Source organism: Oryzias latipes, chromosome 14, assembly GCF_053564925.1.
Source record: "Oryzias latipes strain Hd-rR chromosome 14, Olatipes_Hd-rR_3.1".
In the NCBI taxonomy this organism is placed as follows: domain Eukaryota; kingdom Metazoa; phylum Chordata; class Actinopteri; order Beloniformes; family Adrianichthyidae; genus Oryzias; species Oryzias latipes.
In genome coordinates, this window is record NC_136250.1 from 20,795,763 (window position 1) to 20,810,875 (window position 15,113).

A 15,113-nucleotide genomic window follows, 5' to 3' on the forward strand; every position below is an offset into this window, starting at 1 on the left:
TCATCGCCAACAAAGGGTTTATAACAAAGTATTGAGCTGAACTTTTGTTGGTGACTAAATACCGGTACTTATTTTTCACCATAATTTACAAATAAATTCTGTAAAAATCAGACAATGTGATTTCTGGATTTTTTCTTTCATTTTGTTTCTCATAGTTGAGGTATACCTATGATGAAAATTAAAGGCCTCTTTATTGTTTTAAGTGGGAGAAGTTGCAGAATTGATGGATGACTAAATACTTTTTTGCCCCATTGTACGTCTTTGTTTTCCTCGTTTGAGCTAACATAGCTGGCTATTTTTGTTGCAACAGTAATATTTGGTAGGGGGTGTGAGCTAGCGAGAAAGTGTGTAAACAGAGAGCTCTCATAACAGGGAGGAGAAGTGGGGCTGTGTTGCTCCACACCCTGTAGTCTTGACCACAACCCAGAACTGAATTTCTGAATTTCTAATGAACTACTGCCACTCTGCAGAAACTATGTCCTAGAAAGTGAACTACTGCCACTCTGCAGAAACTATGTCCTAGAAAGTGAACTACTGCCACTCTGCAGAAACTATGTCCTATGTCCAGAGGTTTTGTGATTTTTTTTTTCTAAAAACAGCTCAATCCTAATTTAAATACCACTGGGAATGCTTTGAAATAGATCACGCAATGATCCGAGTGGGACTGTAATGGTATTTTAGCTTGGTGATTAAATGTTCTTGCAACAATTCGTATTGATGTCTGTCATTTTGCACGCAAACCATCAATACAAGATAAGCGATCATGAAAACAAAAATCAGATTTCTTAGATTTAATTGTAATCAGATTTTAGGAATAATGGTGAGAGTCCAGGAGAAAATAGTTGTAAGAAAAAAATATCACATTCTTACAACCATTGACAAAAAAAGCAAGTGAATCAAAAATCTCCACACCAACTATGAAAGAAATGTGGAAAAGGTTCATGTAAATGTGTCCAATCGGATTGTTGCAGTAATTCAGCTTTCAAATTGTTGAGTCAGCAGGCTCTGCTTAAGTATTCAAATGTTTTGGCATCCCCTCAGATTTATTTAAACCACTTTTAAGTAGTTCCGACTAGCGTTCGGATTAAAGAGCTGTGCAGCCAGTTAGCTTGAAGCTATTTTCAGTCTTTACAGTAAAGTGGGTCGATCCCGTAAACCCGTTTGACTGGAGGAGCCCGTTCCAGCTCCGTTAGGAGCAGAAACCTTAGGCACTCCCGTCCCTGAGGGCTGCTCCCGCGTGAGCCCACTACCAGCGTCTCCGCGCGACGCGATGCTCTTCATTAGATCCAGTCCCATCAGGCACTGCGGGCTGCTGCTACACAGACTTCTCCACGGTTCTTCTATCTCCAGAATGCCGATTCAGGTACCAAACCTGCCGCTGTACACTCTACACCCGTAGAGACCGCCATGTGCGGATCTTATTATTGGATTGAGACCGCGGGATTTGGTTTTATTCCGTTTGTAGCCTAACATGCTAACGTGGCTAACACCAGCCGCTATATCAGGCGGAGCAAAAAGGGAGTTTCCTCCATTTCCAACCAAAACGCAGAAGTTTTTAGTGAACATTTAAACAGAATTTAAGCATTACGTATTTTGGAAGATAGCTTCTAGATATTTATTTAATGTGTATCTTTGGCAGCTTGGCCAACCTTTACCTAAAAGGTCATTTTTACTTGCCCCAAATGACCACTCGGATTTTGACGATTTTCGAAAGCTGATTTTTTTTTTGGTTTATAATTTGCGCTTTTCAGTTCTGTGCCCTTTCTTTTTAAACAAATGTGATCGTATCTCTGAATGAACCTTTTCTGTTTTTTCGATTTTTTTTGCAACCTGTTATTGTTAAAGTTGGTTTTCATAATCCCAAACGTCATAATATCTGTGTAATGGCGTACGTACATTATAATAAATAGCGATCTCCTGGTTTGTTGTTGACAATGAAACGTAAAAAATGTATTTTTAAGATGAAATATGCATCAACATTAATATTAAAAAACCTACATGGAAAATGATTAAACTGTCTTTTCTGAATTAGGTGATCTTTTTGTGATTTTGTCGCCCTCAAGTGGTCCTTAGTAGAAGTGCACAATCTTGTTTAGAAAACGCATTATTATTATTATTATTATTATTATTATTTATTTTATTATATTTTATTTTACCAGGAAATTCCATTGAGACTGCATCTCTTCTTCAAGGAAGACCTGGGCCAAAGGGCATCAATACAAAATAAATACAGTTAAAAAACAACTGAAATAAAATACATTACAAAATACAGATGCAATTAAAATTGAAATGAACAGTAGGGCAATGACTAATAGGATTAATTAAAAAGTGGTACAGATAGGTCAAGGGTGACATGTGCATGTTTCTTTTAAAAGCTCAGAAAGTTTTGCTTTAAAACAATTCAATGGAATAAGGTCATAAGGTATAAGGAATAAGAAGGAATAAGGTTATTATTCAGTAGAAAATGCCCATCACATTTTTAAAATGTGTGACTAATAAAATGTCTTTGTTTTGTTTAATTTTTGTTGTGTTACTTATTTCTTCTTTTTGTCATATCTAATTTACAATGATTAAATTTGCAGATTTATATCTATGTACAAGTAAAAAGCAAATTCTAGCACACGTTTGAGATAAAAAAAAGAGAAAATCATTTTTCTTTTATCAAAGTAACATTAATGATGTAAATAAATTAGGTGATAATGTAAAAACAACAATTCAAATGTTGTAGGTACGCTGTTATTTTCTTATTGTTAGAATATATGCACTCATTGTGGATTCATTAACAGGTTGGTGAACAGCTTCCAGCTGTGGCAGTTGATGAGGGGGAGCCAGGAAAAAAGGTGTCCATGGATCAGCTCTTTAAGGGGAAAAAGGGAGTCCTCTTTGCTGTTCCTGGAGCTTTCACTCCGGGCTGCTCTAAGGTAAAGCGTCAGTTGACCCTGGTTGTTCTTGATTTGCATGCAGTGATCTTTTGCCCGCTCATGATTTCCTCTCTTGTTGCTCCAGACTCACCTCCCAGGTTTTGTGCAGGAAGCTCAGAGCTTAAAAAGTAAAGGCATACATGAAGTGGCGTGCATCTCAGTCAACGATGCATTCGTCATGGCTGCATGGGGGAAGGAGCACGGAGCAGAGGGCAAAGTATGGATTCCTGTCTGCATTATACAGTCTGTATTGATAAAGACTGGAGGTTGAGCTTGCTTCCTCTTCTCCATTTGCAGGTCCGAATGTTGGCTGATCCGACTGGAGCATTTACAAAAGTAACAACATTTGCCGTACAGCAAGCAAACACAGTTTAACGTTGTCATTTTGCCTTCTGATCCGCCTTTCCTTTCTGGTTTACAGGCTGTTGACCTGTTACTAGACAGTGACCAGATAGTGCAGGTGCTGGGAAACAAACGTTCAAAGAGGTAACATTCATTTGTCCTTCATGCTCCTGCAGTCCTGATCACGGCGCTTGTGGTTTTCAAGCTGAAGCTAACTGCGGTTCTGACCCGTGCCTCAGGTATGTGATGTTGGTGGAGGACGGAGTGGTGAAGAAGATCAACGTGGAGCCGGATGGCACCGGGCTGACCTGCAGTCTGGCCTCTAACATCATGTCGGAGCTGTAGCTCCAAATGAGCGCACTGAAGCAAACCGTTAACCAACAGCTACTGTAAAAGTTGCACAAGGAGCATGGCGCTGACTTGCTCAGACTTCTCTCTTTTCCCAAAGTTTAATGCAATTGTAATGTGATCGCTTGCGACAGAGCCGGAACGCAAGTCATACGCACAATTATGACACAGGGAGCTTTTTCTAGACTGTTCTTTTGTTTAATCCTAGCAAATAAAATTCTCTCTAAAAGCAATAATCTGCTGTTTTTTTTGGATATATTTTTCTAGCTAGTGTGTTTACAAAGGCTAGTAATTATCCAAAATTACTCAAGTGAAAGTAGAATTACTTTGACATAATATTAGTAAAGCAATCATCAAAATGACTGGGTAAAGTCATTTATCAGAAGTACTCAAGTTAGAACTTCTGTAGGGTTTTGGTCAAAAACCTTACTTAACCCTTGTGCTATCCTAGGCACTTTAACGTTGGGAGTTGGGTCATCTAGACCCACTAGACCAGGGGTGGCGAACAAGTTTGTCACCAAGAGCCAAATTTTTTCGCTGTGAGAGTCAAAGAGCCACACCACACACTGACCTGCCAAAACGTACACACACACGCAATTAAAGCCGTATTACTTTCCATAACACACTCATCTCCCTACAACAGAACAGCAAGTTTTGTACTGATGTTTATTTCAAGGAAAGAATCCACCTTCAATACACACATCAATGCAGCTTAGCCAGAGTAAACACAGAGACTACCCTGGAGGTCAGAGACCCCCTCCACACACTCTCTCTCTCATCTCTCTCACACACACACACTCTCTCTCTCTCTCTCATCTCTCTCACACACACACACACTCTCTCTCTCTCTTTATCTCACTCTTTTGTCTGCCTCTCTCTGACACACACAACCACACAGTGACAGGCGGTGAGGTTGATGCTGGAGTGGCACTGACTCCTCTGAAGTCAGATTTACGATGATAAAACTGAATATTTCACCATTTATCCAACAGCATTTAACTGGTAATTCTTTGTGTCTCAACATTCCTCTTTCAATGACCCTTACACCAACAAATACACAAACATCTGGACAGAGCATCCTTCTGGTGTCTGAGTCATTCATATTCACAATAAACACATTAAATACATTACATGTCAGTTGTGTGCAACTTAAATTAATTTTGACCTTCATTAGAATATCTTGCTTTTATATGTTTTTTTAATTTAAAATTGAATGACTGACATCTGCATCAAAGGCAAATAACCTATTTAATAGTAATACATTGCAATGAGTCAGTTCGTACTTAAAAGGAATAGTCCAACAAGTTCTGAGTTTAAATTTAACTGGCTGCATTATCCACGCCTCTCCTTCCTGCTCATGTTTAGGAACCTGGTAACTTCTTTTCTCACTCACTCAGCCAAACGGCATGCAACTCAAATCTGCTAACAGCTACCTGGCTCACGGTTTTACACTGAAAATGTCCTACTTCCCATGACTCTTAGGGGCTGAAGGCGGGGCTAACCCCGAGTTCTCCACACCATAGATATGTGTGCGGGGTGGGCGGATTGGGCGGTTTTTCGCTGGGTCTGGCGGTTTTCTCGTGACTTTTGGGCTGGAAAACTGTGTCACTATCTGGCAACACTGATCAGCTCCTTTACCTGAGTGTCGGTCAGAACGGACCGATGTCTGTTCTCCTAATTATAACAGGGCCTTCTTTCAAAGAGATTTCTGCTCATTTATCTCTGGTTCTCTCGCTGCCTCATCAGTGACCAGCAGGGATCTCAGGCAGTCAGTCTCTGCATTAAAGGATCCATGAGAAAAGTGATCTGCGGTCGTTTCCGTCCAGTTGCGCAAGCAGCGTCACGTTCTGCGCCTCGTTCATTCTGATTGCAGCTTTCTGCTGTGAGCTCCACAAAGAAGGAAAGTGGGATGATGGCCGTTTAGAATGAGCACTTTGAAAAGCTTCAACTTGTTAATGAAGGAGACAATTTGTGTCAGATGATCAGGAAGAGTTTTTAATTTTCTCCGGGACACGTTCTGTTCCTTTCTGCCATGACCAATGTTACTGCTTCCTAAAGCTCATAATAATAAACATCGTGACTTTCCATTATGTTCAGTAAAAAAGAAAGAATCTTCCCGTTCTTCCGGACACGTCCTGTGTTTATCTTTATACTCTGAATTTCACCATTTTGACCATGAGGGTAACGGTCTGCAAGCACATCAAATCTATATCTGTGTTTCGACAGTGGGCGTAACCCGCGCAAATGATTGGCGGTCACGTATGTGTCGGGAGCAAAATCAAACACATACACACACACTGCCAAATCACTTTTATTATTAATTATTATTTATTTTTAATACCATCTGATGGTTGGAACATGGTTTAAGAGGGAAAAAAATATGAAATGAGGCACAGTATATATAAAATATGATGAGACGCAAAGAGCCGCACGCTCATTGGCCAAGAGCCGCATGCGGCTATGGAGTTATTTCAGTCTCAATAATCAGAAATGCACACAACCGGTTTTACAAATACACACGCTCCGATTCACAAATGTCATTTTATGCAAACGTGAAAAATAAATTCGGAAATACACACCCTGTGTTTCACAAACACACAGATTATGTTTCACAAATGCACACTAAATGTTTTACAAATGCACAATAAGTGTTTCTCACAAATGTGCACACTGTTTTTCACATAAACATTTTAGGAATTCACAATAAATGTATCAGAAATGCACAGTAAGTGCTTCACAAACGTGACTTTTAGGTACACATGTGATGTGAACTCACAGATCATTCGAACTGCAGACTGTGCATTCAAAATCCCGTTCTCGTTTGTGAATCTCCCCGTGTGTGTGAGAGATTTTTCTACGGTGAATATTGAGACTCATCTGACGGAGCGGGTCAACTAATGTCACCATTGGCTAGTGAATCTGTCAATCAAACTCATCGGCAAAGCAGGCGGGTTCGCTTTTAGCCAATCGAATGGCCCCTTACACTCTTCACTCTCAACTGACGAGGGAGGGAGCTGTTCAGCACGGCAGTTGGGAGGACGCGGGCGGCAAACATGGCGGAGAGGTCTTCAGAACGGGAACAGTCTCAGCCCGTAAGTAATGCACTTATTTTATCATTCCCTCGTTGTACATCTTGTAATGTTATTGAATACTAAGTTGAAGCGGTCTCCTTAGCCAAGTGACATGTGTGAATGCTTTATGAACACTGCAGCCGAGTCGTTTGCAGAGTACCCCCACCGCAAATTAGCTTAGCTTAGCCTGTGCGGTCATATTTTTTATGAAAGCGGGGGAGGACTTATGATGGTTTTGTCAAGTTTTATACTTGGCATACCAGCTCTTCACACAACACGAGTAACTACAACCAACCAGGGGCCTCGAAACTAGCCGGCTTTCGACTCAAATTGTGTCTGCCTGCCCTGTGTGAGTGTGAGGGAAGTTTAAGCTAGCGCGTCGGTTCAAGCTAGATATACAGCCAATCTGTAGGTTCTTAACATGATTCATAAGGAGCCAAGGGGAAAACATGCCGGATTTACAGCAGCACAGAAAGTTTAATAAAAAGTATTGATTTAGAGACGGGGATTTGTTTAAACACTGATGCTATGCTAACTAGCTAGTAAGTTAGCTGTCCCGTGTGCTGCCTTTATGTAAACGCGATCCGGGTTAAAGTTAGACAGTCTTTTCACAACCCAGACTTTAAGACGGGGTGGATATGTGCAACAAAGTTAATTCATATGACATTCATGAAAACGGCATTTTTTTAAACATAACATACATGAATCCACTGAGAATGAAAGAAGCCTCATTAACGTTTCTAACGTTAGAACCCGTATTCATTGTGATGACCAGCCCTATGAGATTGTGTCAGAGTGACAGCCACTAAATTCCCCGTATCTTTACTTCCAATGACAAAATGACAAGAATCCCAAACATTGTGTTTTTAGGCTGTTTTGTAGTCAATAAGTAGTCACAGAAAGGGCGGATGGGAGAAATCTGCTGTCAACAGTGATTTGAGTAGAAGTTACTGTAAGTATTACACACAGGCTTCCTGTGATCAGTGTCTTGTCTCTGATATTTTTTTAAAGCTGTTCTTTACTACAAGCTCAAGTTATCATAGCAAGAGTGTTTTAAAAAATTCCCCTTTCTAATATTTGAAAATTATGTAATTTAATCTCAGACAGCTAAATGATCCATCCATGTTTGTTGTGTTTTTATTTATTCTCTAAAAATTGCTGAAGCGTGACATCCTAAATACCTTTCTATTCTATTCTATTTCATATTTTATCATCCTATTGTATTACTGTTTTACCTGTCAATTGGGAATTTAGCATTTTTGCCCCTGTAAATATCTGTCAGTTGAAAGTATTTGTACTTGTATTCCATAGATCTTGTACCTGAGAAGATAGCAGAGAACAACTGTGCAGACACCCACTTGGCCTTCTTCAGTGACGCTGTGAACGTTTATGGCTTACCTCTGAGGTATTCATGTTTTTCATAAAGAAATCTTTTATTCACATATCAGGCAGTATAAGTACTTGGTTTTTTGTACAAAAATAAAATAACTTTTTTTAGACTCCTCTGAAAACAAAGCCAACTCTAAAACTTTCCCCTCGTGAATAACATTTTACCCCCCCTTAACAGTCTCTCTCACCTCATTTTTTTCCCCAGTGATACATGTAACCCACTCCTGCAATTTATCTAACCTAGAAATTCTACTTATTGGCATCATACATAAGAACATTACATTTTAAGTTGATGTGTACCGTATTGGCGATGCATTTGTAATTATGTGTTTGAGACATGATTTTCATGTTATTGTCAGGGTGAGAGGAGATCACGGAGGAGAAAACGTGGGCATAGCCGAGTTAATGCTCACAGTACGTACAACTGACACAAACGGCTTCATTGTGGGAAAAGTGTACACACAATCAACGGTGAGTTGAACCTAGTTTTAGATGCTTTAATATATACATAAAAGTGAATGATGTATTAAAAATAAATCTGACAATATAATATTTCTTTTTGCTTTTTTCCAAATACAGGATTGAGCTCCTCTGGTGTGATGTCTTCATGACTGTTACTGGTTTATATTACAACATCCTGCACTCTCCTGAGGACCAAGACTTGCTCAATATCAGTAACATCACGTATTCTGCTGCCATTACATCTTCCTACCACGCATTCAGGCCAGTTTGGATGTCTTTAGTGACGCGTGGGACAGCCATCCAATCATGACACCAAATCAGCTGTGGCATTTGGGCTTGACCCAGAACCCTGTTTCTGATCCCCGGGTAAGTGCTTTATTTCAGTGTTTTTCAACCTTTGTTCTCTTGTTCCACGGTCTGACACCGGACTCTGTGGAAAGTTACACCGCTAAAGACAAGCTTTAGCTGGTATTTTTGTTATAACTGAGCGACTTTATCAGCAGAATTAAAAACAAGGAAGTGAAAACTTTAACCACTTCTCATTGGTCAGACTGATGACATGTGATTAAGCCTTCAAGAATGATTGGTGGAGACAGTTAAAGGGGCGGGACTTTTCCTTACAAGGTTATAGCTGCAGCTAAATCACGGTACCGTCAACCTTATCAAAATGTATTTTATAGAATTAAATAAACACAAAGAAAAAGTCATTTTAAGATCTTTTATATTCCTAACTACTCAGTGTTTTATCAGTGCCTGTTTGGATTAACAAAGAGCTGATTTCCTGGAGATGGAAAATGATTTCAGATCAGTGAAGTAGGGCAATTCCCCACGGCACACTTGACCATCTCCCGCGGCACACACACTGGTTGAAAAACCCTGCTTTATTTAATCTCACTGTACTGGACAACTGATTTGTGTGCAGTTCGACTAAAGTGGAAAGTATCAAGAACAGTATGATGAAATCACAATGACTACAAGGAATTTTCATCAAAAATGAATGAAAAGTCTTATTGTTGTGTGGTGCAAACTATTTCCCTAAATTGTTTGGTTTTTTAAATCAAGTAGGAAGAATAGCACATCTGCAAGTTCAAAATGCATCACAATGTTTGGCATTATGAGCCATCAGCTGTACTAATCTCACTACTTTGTTAAGAGTCACTTATTTGCAAATTATAAACAGTTATGGAGATATTAGGTCTGCCTGCTAGAAACAATATAAGTCATTATTAGTGGGTCTCTGTTCCTACATAATCTAAAACATTAAAAAAAACAGTGCTGTTCATAAACAGTATCTTTTTTTTTTTTTTTTTTTTTGTCAGGGTATGCTGGTTCCAGAGATTGAATGGGAGGAGAGTGGATCCATGGCTGAACCTCATCCTGGGATCAATGTCCTGGAATGGGACAGTCACCTTTTGGGTCCACAAATGTTGGAACTGCAAGACGACATCAATCCATTGTTTAATTCAGACCGTGTGGGAGTGGACCTACATCTTTACTGTCCCGTTTGTTTAGAACTTAATTTAGGCGACATAATTACATACAGAAGAAGAGAGACTGAGGGGAGTAAGACAGAGTTCAAATCAATACTGCTGTATTGTTCAAGGGACTTCATTGTATGTAAGGAAGTTATGAAAATTAGTTCCACTTTAAATAAAATTCAAATCAGTAGAGATCCCACATTTGCTTAAATTTTGATGTTTTAATCTGTCCATGTTTTCACTGAATTTTACTCTGCAATAAAGGGTGAATGTTTGCACTTTGTTGTTCTATGACCATCTTTTGTTGTGTAGTATTTAACCAGCTATAAAACCCAGAGAGATGAGGATCTTTTTTGCAAGGGTGACCTGGCCAAGAGGTGTATATGTATATGGTTACAATATAAAATCAATGACATTTGAGTTATTAAAAAAATAAAATTAAGGTCCATCAAAGTGACTTTGGGCTGAGCAGGGGAGGTGTATATTGGGCGTCTGTGATTGACAGTGAGATGAACTTGAGGTAATGTAGTCCCACTGCGTGGTACGGAGCAAAGTGATGCCAGTTTCTCCACAAAACCTTCTGTGGAAGTTAAAGATTTTTCTCCTCCACCTTCAGATGATCACGACCGAAGGGAACTGTGTCTGAGTGTTGAAATGACGCTAGCATGAAAGCTAAGAGAATAACGTACAAACAATCCCGAGTGAAACATTCATTTTAAATCTCATGACCAGTACAGAGTTCGATGGATTCTATGTCAACTGCATTCAACCACTGTTGCCTTGCTCCCAGGTCCACTGAAAAGTTGCACAAGCCAGTAATTTTTGACAACCCAAGGCAAATAAACCGACAAGCCATGCTAAGGCTAACACGCTAACGACCGACTGGTACAGAATCAAATATGGGCGGAGCTTTTGCCACCTGCAGAAAGCGTAGAGAAAGTGTAAGGGGCCATTCGATTGGCTAAAAGCGAACCCGCCTGCTTTGCCGATGAGTTTGATTGACAGATTCACTAGCCAATGGTGACATTAGTTGACCCGCTCCGTCAGATGAGTCTCAATATTCACCGTAGAAAAATCTCTCACACACACGGGGAGATTCACAAACGAGAACGGGATTTTGAATGCACAGTCTGCAATTCGAATGATCTGTGAGTTCACATCACATGTGTAACTAAAAATCACGTTTGTGAAGCACTTACTGTGTATTTCTGATACATTTATTGTGAATTTCTAAAATGTTTTTGTGAAAAACAGTGTGCACATTTGTGAGAAACACTTATTGTGCATTTGTAAAACATTTAGTGTGCATTTGTGAAACACAATCTGTGTGTTTGTGAAACACAGGGTGTGTATTTCCGAATTTATTTTTCACGTTTGCATAAAATGACATTTGTGAATCGGAGCGTGTGTATTTGTAAAACCGGTTGTGTGCATTTCTGATTATTGAGACTGAAATAACTCCATATGCGGCTCGCGAGCCGCGTGTTCGCCACCCCTGCACTAGACAGTGCGCTGAACCTTTTTCTTCAATGATTTGTGATCTTCACTGGTGTCCATGATTACATGAAATCCTATTCCCCTTTATCCACCTTTGTCATGGTAGGGAGAACACGTCAATGTAAGGGTGGAGTCATCTAAGATAGCACACGGGTTGAAGAGAAATAAATTAAAACAAACATCCTCTTGTTTACATTCTTTGAAATGCTGCAAACACACATGGGCGGACATTTATGATGAAGCTTTATTTTTCTTTATCGGAGGAAAAACTTGCATCACATCACTGCTGCTAGAGAAACATTAAAAGATAGTTGTCTCTGAGATTTCCCCGCACGCACAGACTGTTAAAGTTTGTTGCACTGATGGCTTTACAGTGAAAGTTGAATTATTTACAAACCCCCCCCCCCCATCTTTTCACTTTAATGCAGTTATCTGCCATTGGTGTGTATCTCTGCAAAAACTGAATCTTAAGATGGCAAAAAGACCCGTGTTTCAAGATACTACTACTACTAAATGTCCCTTCTGGGATTAATAAAGTTGATCTTGAATAAAATGTATTATTTTCTTTCTTGCAAGAAAAATAACATGTCTCTGTGAGTAGAATTTTATCTCTTAAAATAAGAATTCCTAAGAATTTTTCTTACCCCATTTGCATGGCCTATTTAAAGAAAAATGTCGAAATGTCAAGAATTTCTGACTTATTTCTAGGGGGCCTGTTTCTGCAATGGTGATGCAAACGTTTCAAAGTTATAATTAGTCTGTAACAGCCCAGTGTTTCGTGAGAACTGGTTTGTCATCACGAATACAAGAGAAAAAGTCAAAAAGTAGTAGAATTACACCAAAAAAATACTTGAGTAAATATATTTTACTACCCACTTCTGGTCAGGAGTGAATTGATTTGGCTGATCTCCAACTTGTTCCTACAAGCTAATTTATTGCAACTTGCAGAAAATTCAACATAATGTACTTTTCCTGCTAAAAAGCACATCAAAAGCCTTTATAGGATATAATTATTGTTTTTCAGAAAACAAAGACATGATTACAAACAGCACTAGAGACGCAAACGTTAGGTATATTTGACAGGAAGTGGAAAATGTCGACATTCAATGCTGTGTTGGCTCAGGTGCTTCACCAGCCATCATGACCACATTCTACAGAGGAACCATCGAGAGCATCCTCTCCAGCTGCATCACTGTGTGGGGGGGCAGCTGTACACACAGCAACAGGAAAGCCCTGCAGCGCATAGTCAACACAGCCACGAGAATCATTGGAACACCACTCCTCTCCCTGCAGGACTTATACATCACCCGCCTCACCCGCAAAACACTAACAATAACCAAGGATGCACACCACCCTGCACACAACCTGTTCAGCCTTCTGCCCTCAGGGAGGAGGTACAGGAGCCTCTGCTCCCAGACCACTAGACTCAGAAACAGTTTCACACACCAGGCCATCAGGATGCTAAACACCCTCTCCCCTCTCCACCTACCCACCACCCATATCCCCCCATGAACAGTGCTCAAACGAACCCCCCCGCCTTGAGACACCGCCTTAAGTGCACTCGCACTTTTATAGCAAATTGCCTATGTTGTATATTGTAAATTGTATCTTTTTCTTTCTTTTTACTTATTTATTTTAAACGTATACTTTGTTTTTATTTTTCTTCCCCTGAACAGACACAAGAGAGTAAGAAACGGATTTTCGATTCATTGCATGTGATGCACATGTGAAGAATTGACAATAAAGTTGACTTTGACTTTTGACTTTGACTTTTGTGTTCAAAGGCAAAACAAGGCTGAAAAATCAACATCAGATGTGTCTGTAACTCGTGCTATCCTAGGCACTTTACCATTGGGAGTTGGGTCACCTAGACCCACTAGACAGTGCTGTGAACCTTTTTTCTTCAATGATTTGTGATCTTCACTGGTGTCCATGGTTTACATGAAATCTTTCCACCTTTGTCATGGTAGGGAGAACACTTCAATGTAAGGGTGGGGTCATCTAAGATAGCACAAGGGTTAACAGCCTGCTGTTAAAGACCTTTTTTAAGTCTAGGGGTGTCTAGAGGGGCATAACATAGAAGTAGCCGTTTTTCCCATTTTTAATTTACAAAACAAAAGTTTTTTCATCATACAAAGATTAACAAAAGGAATAAAAACCAACCAACAGGAACTAAAAGTGAAGCAAAAAAATAAAAAAGGACTTCAGGGTGAACCAAGGCCAAAATAACAAACCAATCTTACCTGAACCAAAGGAAAAGGGAAAACAAAGACAAACACTAATCTCCCTGGACTAACAAACATGAGAAAAGGAGTACTAAAGAAGATGGCAGTTCACCCCTACAGCTTCACTTAAAACATAACTACAAACTAAAAGACAACAGAGTGGACCTGAACACAAATCGACAAAGTTTAAAACAACCTACAAAGGACCACAAAAAACTACAACATGCGATAAAGTACAACAAAACAGGTGTCAAAGAGCACCAAGCTACAGTGGAGACACATTGGCACAGGGCTCCCTTCTCACAGACTGGAGGGCCACACTGTGCTTTTGAAGGCTGCCTTCATCAGTTTGGGTCCAACAGGAGCCACGCCTTCATGCACCACACCTGAAAATAATCAGACACAGGCAGACACAAAGATCCACAAAAACAACCAAGTCCCACTCTGATACAAAAAAATACACAAAAAACAGAACAGACAGAACAAAAAGAAATCCAAACCAAAATATGGCCACAGTTGTAACACTGCTCAACCAAACAGTGGAGCACATTTAGAAAACATATTATTAAAATCTTTGATTGTGTGCATAACTTCCCCAAGGCAATAGGCAGCAGAAAAAAAAAAACACTTTCTTAACCATATATATTCCTTTTGGAGTCACAGGGTTGCTGGAGCCTGTCCCAGCTGCTGTGGGGGAAGGCGGGGTGCATCATGGACAGGTCGCCAGTCTGTCACAGAGCACTCAATCAACTTTGAAAAAGTTCTATTTCAAAAATGAAAACCATATGCATATTGTTTTTGGCATTTACAAGTTTTCCAGAGTGTGACTGAAATCAAAAGACAAATGTTTCCACTGAGGGAAAGACAGAAAAGGTACACACATGACGTCATTTTCAAATTGATTAATTAGAAATTCACCTCTGAGTTGATGCTAATGTGACCCTCTGTTGAAATCCCCTCATCCCTTCATTTGCAAGCTCTGCTTCTAACTTACAGCCCCTAATTAAGATTGGCAACAAAAATGGAGAGCAGTATCAGAGCTGTCCAGCTGAACAGTTTAGATCCAGATTCCAGTTCAGACAAGGAAAGCAAAGACGTTCATGGATCTATTTGTCTGTAAGAGGATGTATCAGAATAGAGTGGAGCAGGGAGACCACAGCCATTTTAGTTTCTGCGTCACTGAAGAGAGCTTTTTCAAACACCTTTTTTTTTTGTCTGCTCTTGCATGATTTATATAAATAAGTAAACACAGTTTAAATCTTTATTCTTTTATATACGTCCTGCATCACCAGAAAAATGCTCCAAAAACACGTTAAAAACTCCAAAAACACCTATTTCATTGAGTGGGTCTTTAAAGTGCCAAAACAATTTTGAGTACTT

The 15,113-nt window shown here is 39.7% G+C and overlaps 2 protein-coding genes across 2 annotated transcripts; both read left to right on the forward strand.

Moving 5' to 3' along the window:
• Window positions 1–1,090: 1,090 nt before the first annotated feature.
• Window positions 1,091–3,847, forward strand: prdx5 (peroxiredoxin 5). Its single transcript, XM_004076582.5, has 6 exons — window positions 1,091–1,363; window positions 2,787–2,921; window positions 3,007–3,138; window positions 3,219–3,257; window positions 3,343–3,407; window positions 3,503–3,847. Exons 1-6 carry the CDS (start codon window positions 1,271–1,273, stop codon window positions 3,606–3,608), a joined length of 570 nt encoding a protein of 189 aa, XP_004076630.2. The 5' UTR covers window positions 1,091–1,270; the 3' UTR covers window positions 3,609–3,847.
• Window positions 3,848–6,466: 2,619 nt separating this feature from the next.
• Window positions 6,467–10,289, forward strand: LOC144983578 (uncharacterized). Its single transcript, XM_078930331.1, has 5 exons — window positions 6,467–6,703; window positions 7,994–8,087; window positions 8,431–8,542; window positions 8,651–8,899; window positions 9,853–10,289. Exons 1-4 carry the CDS (start codon window positions 6,583–6,585, stop codon window positions 8,654–8,656), a joined length of 333 nt encoding a protein of 110 aa, XP_078786457.1. The 5' UTR covers window positions 6,467–6,582; the 3' UTR covers window positions 8,657–8,899; window positions 9,853–10,289.
• Window positions 10,290–15,113: the final 4,824 nt, after the last annotated feature.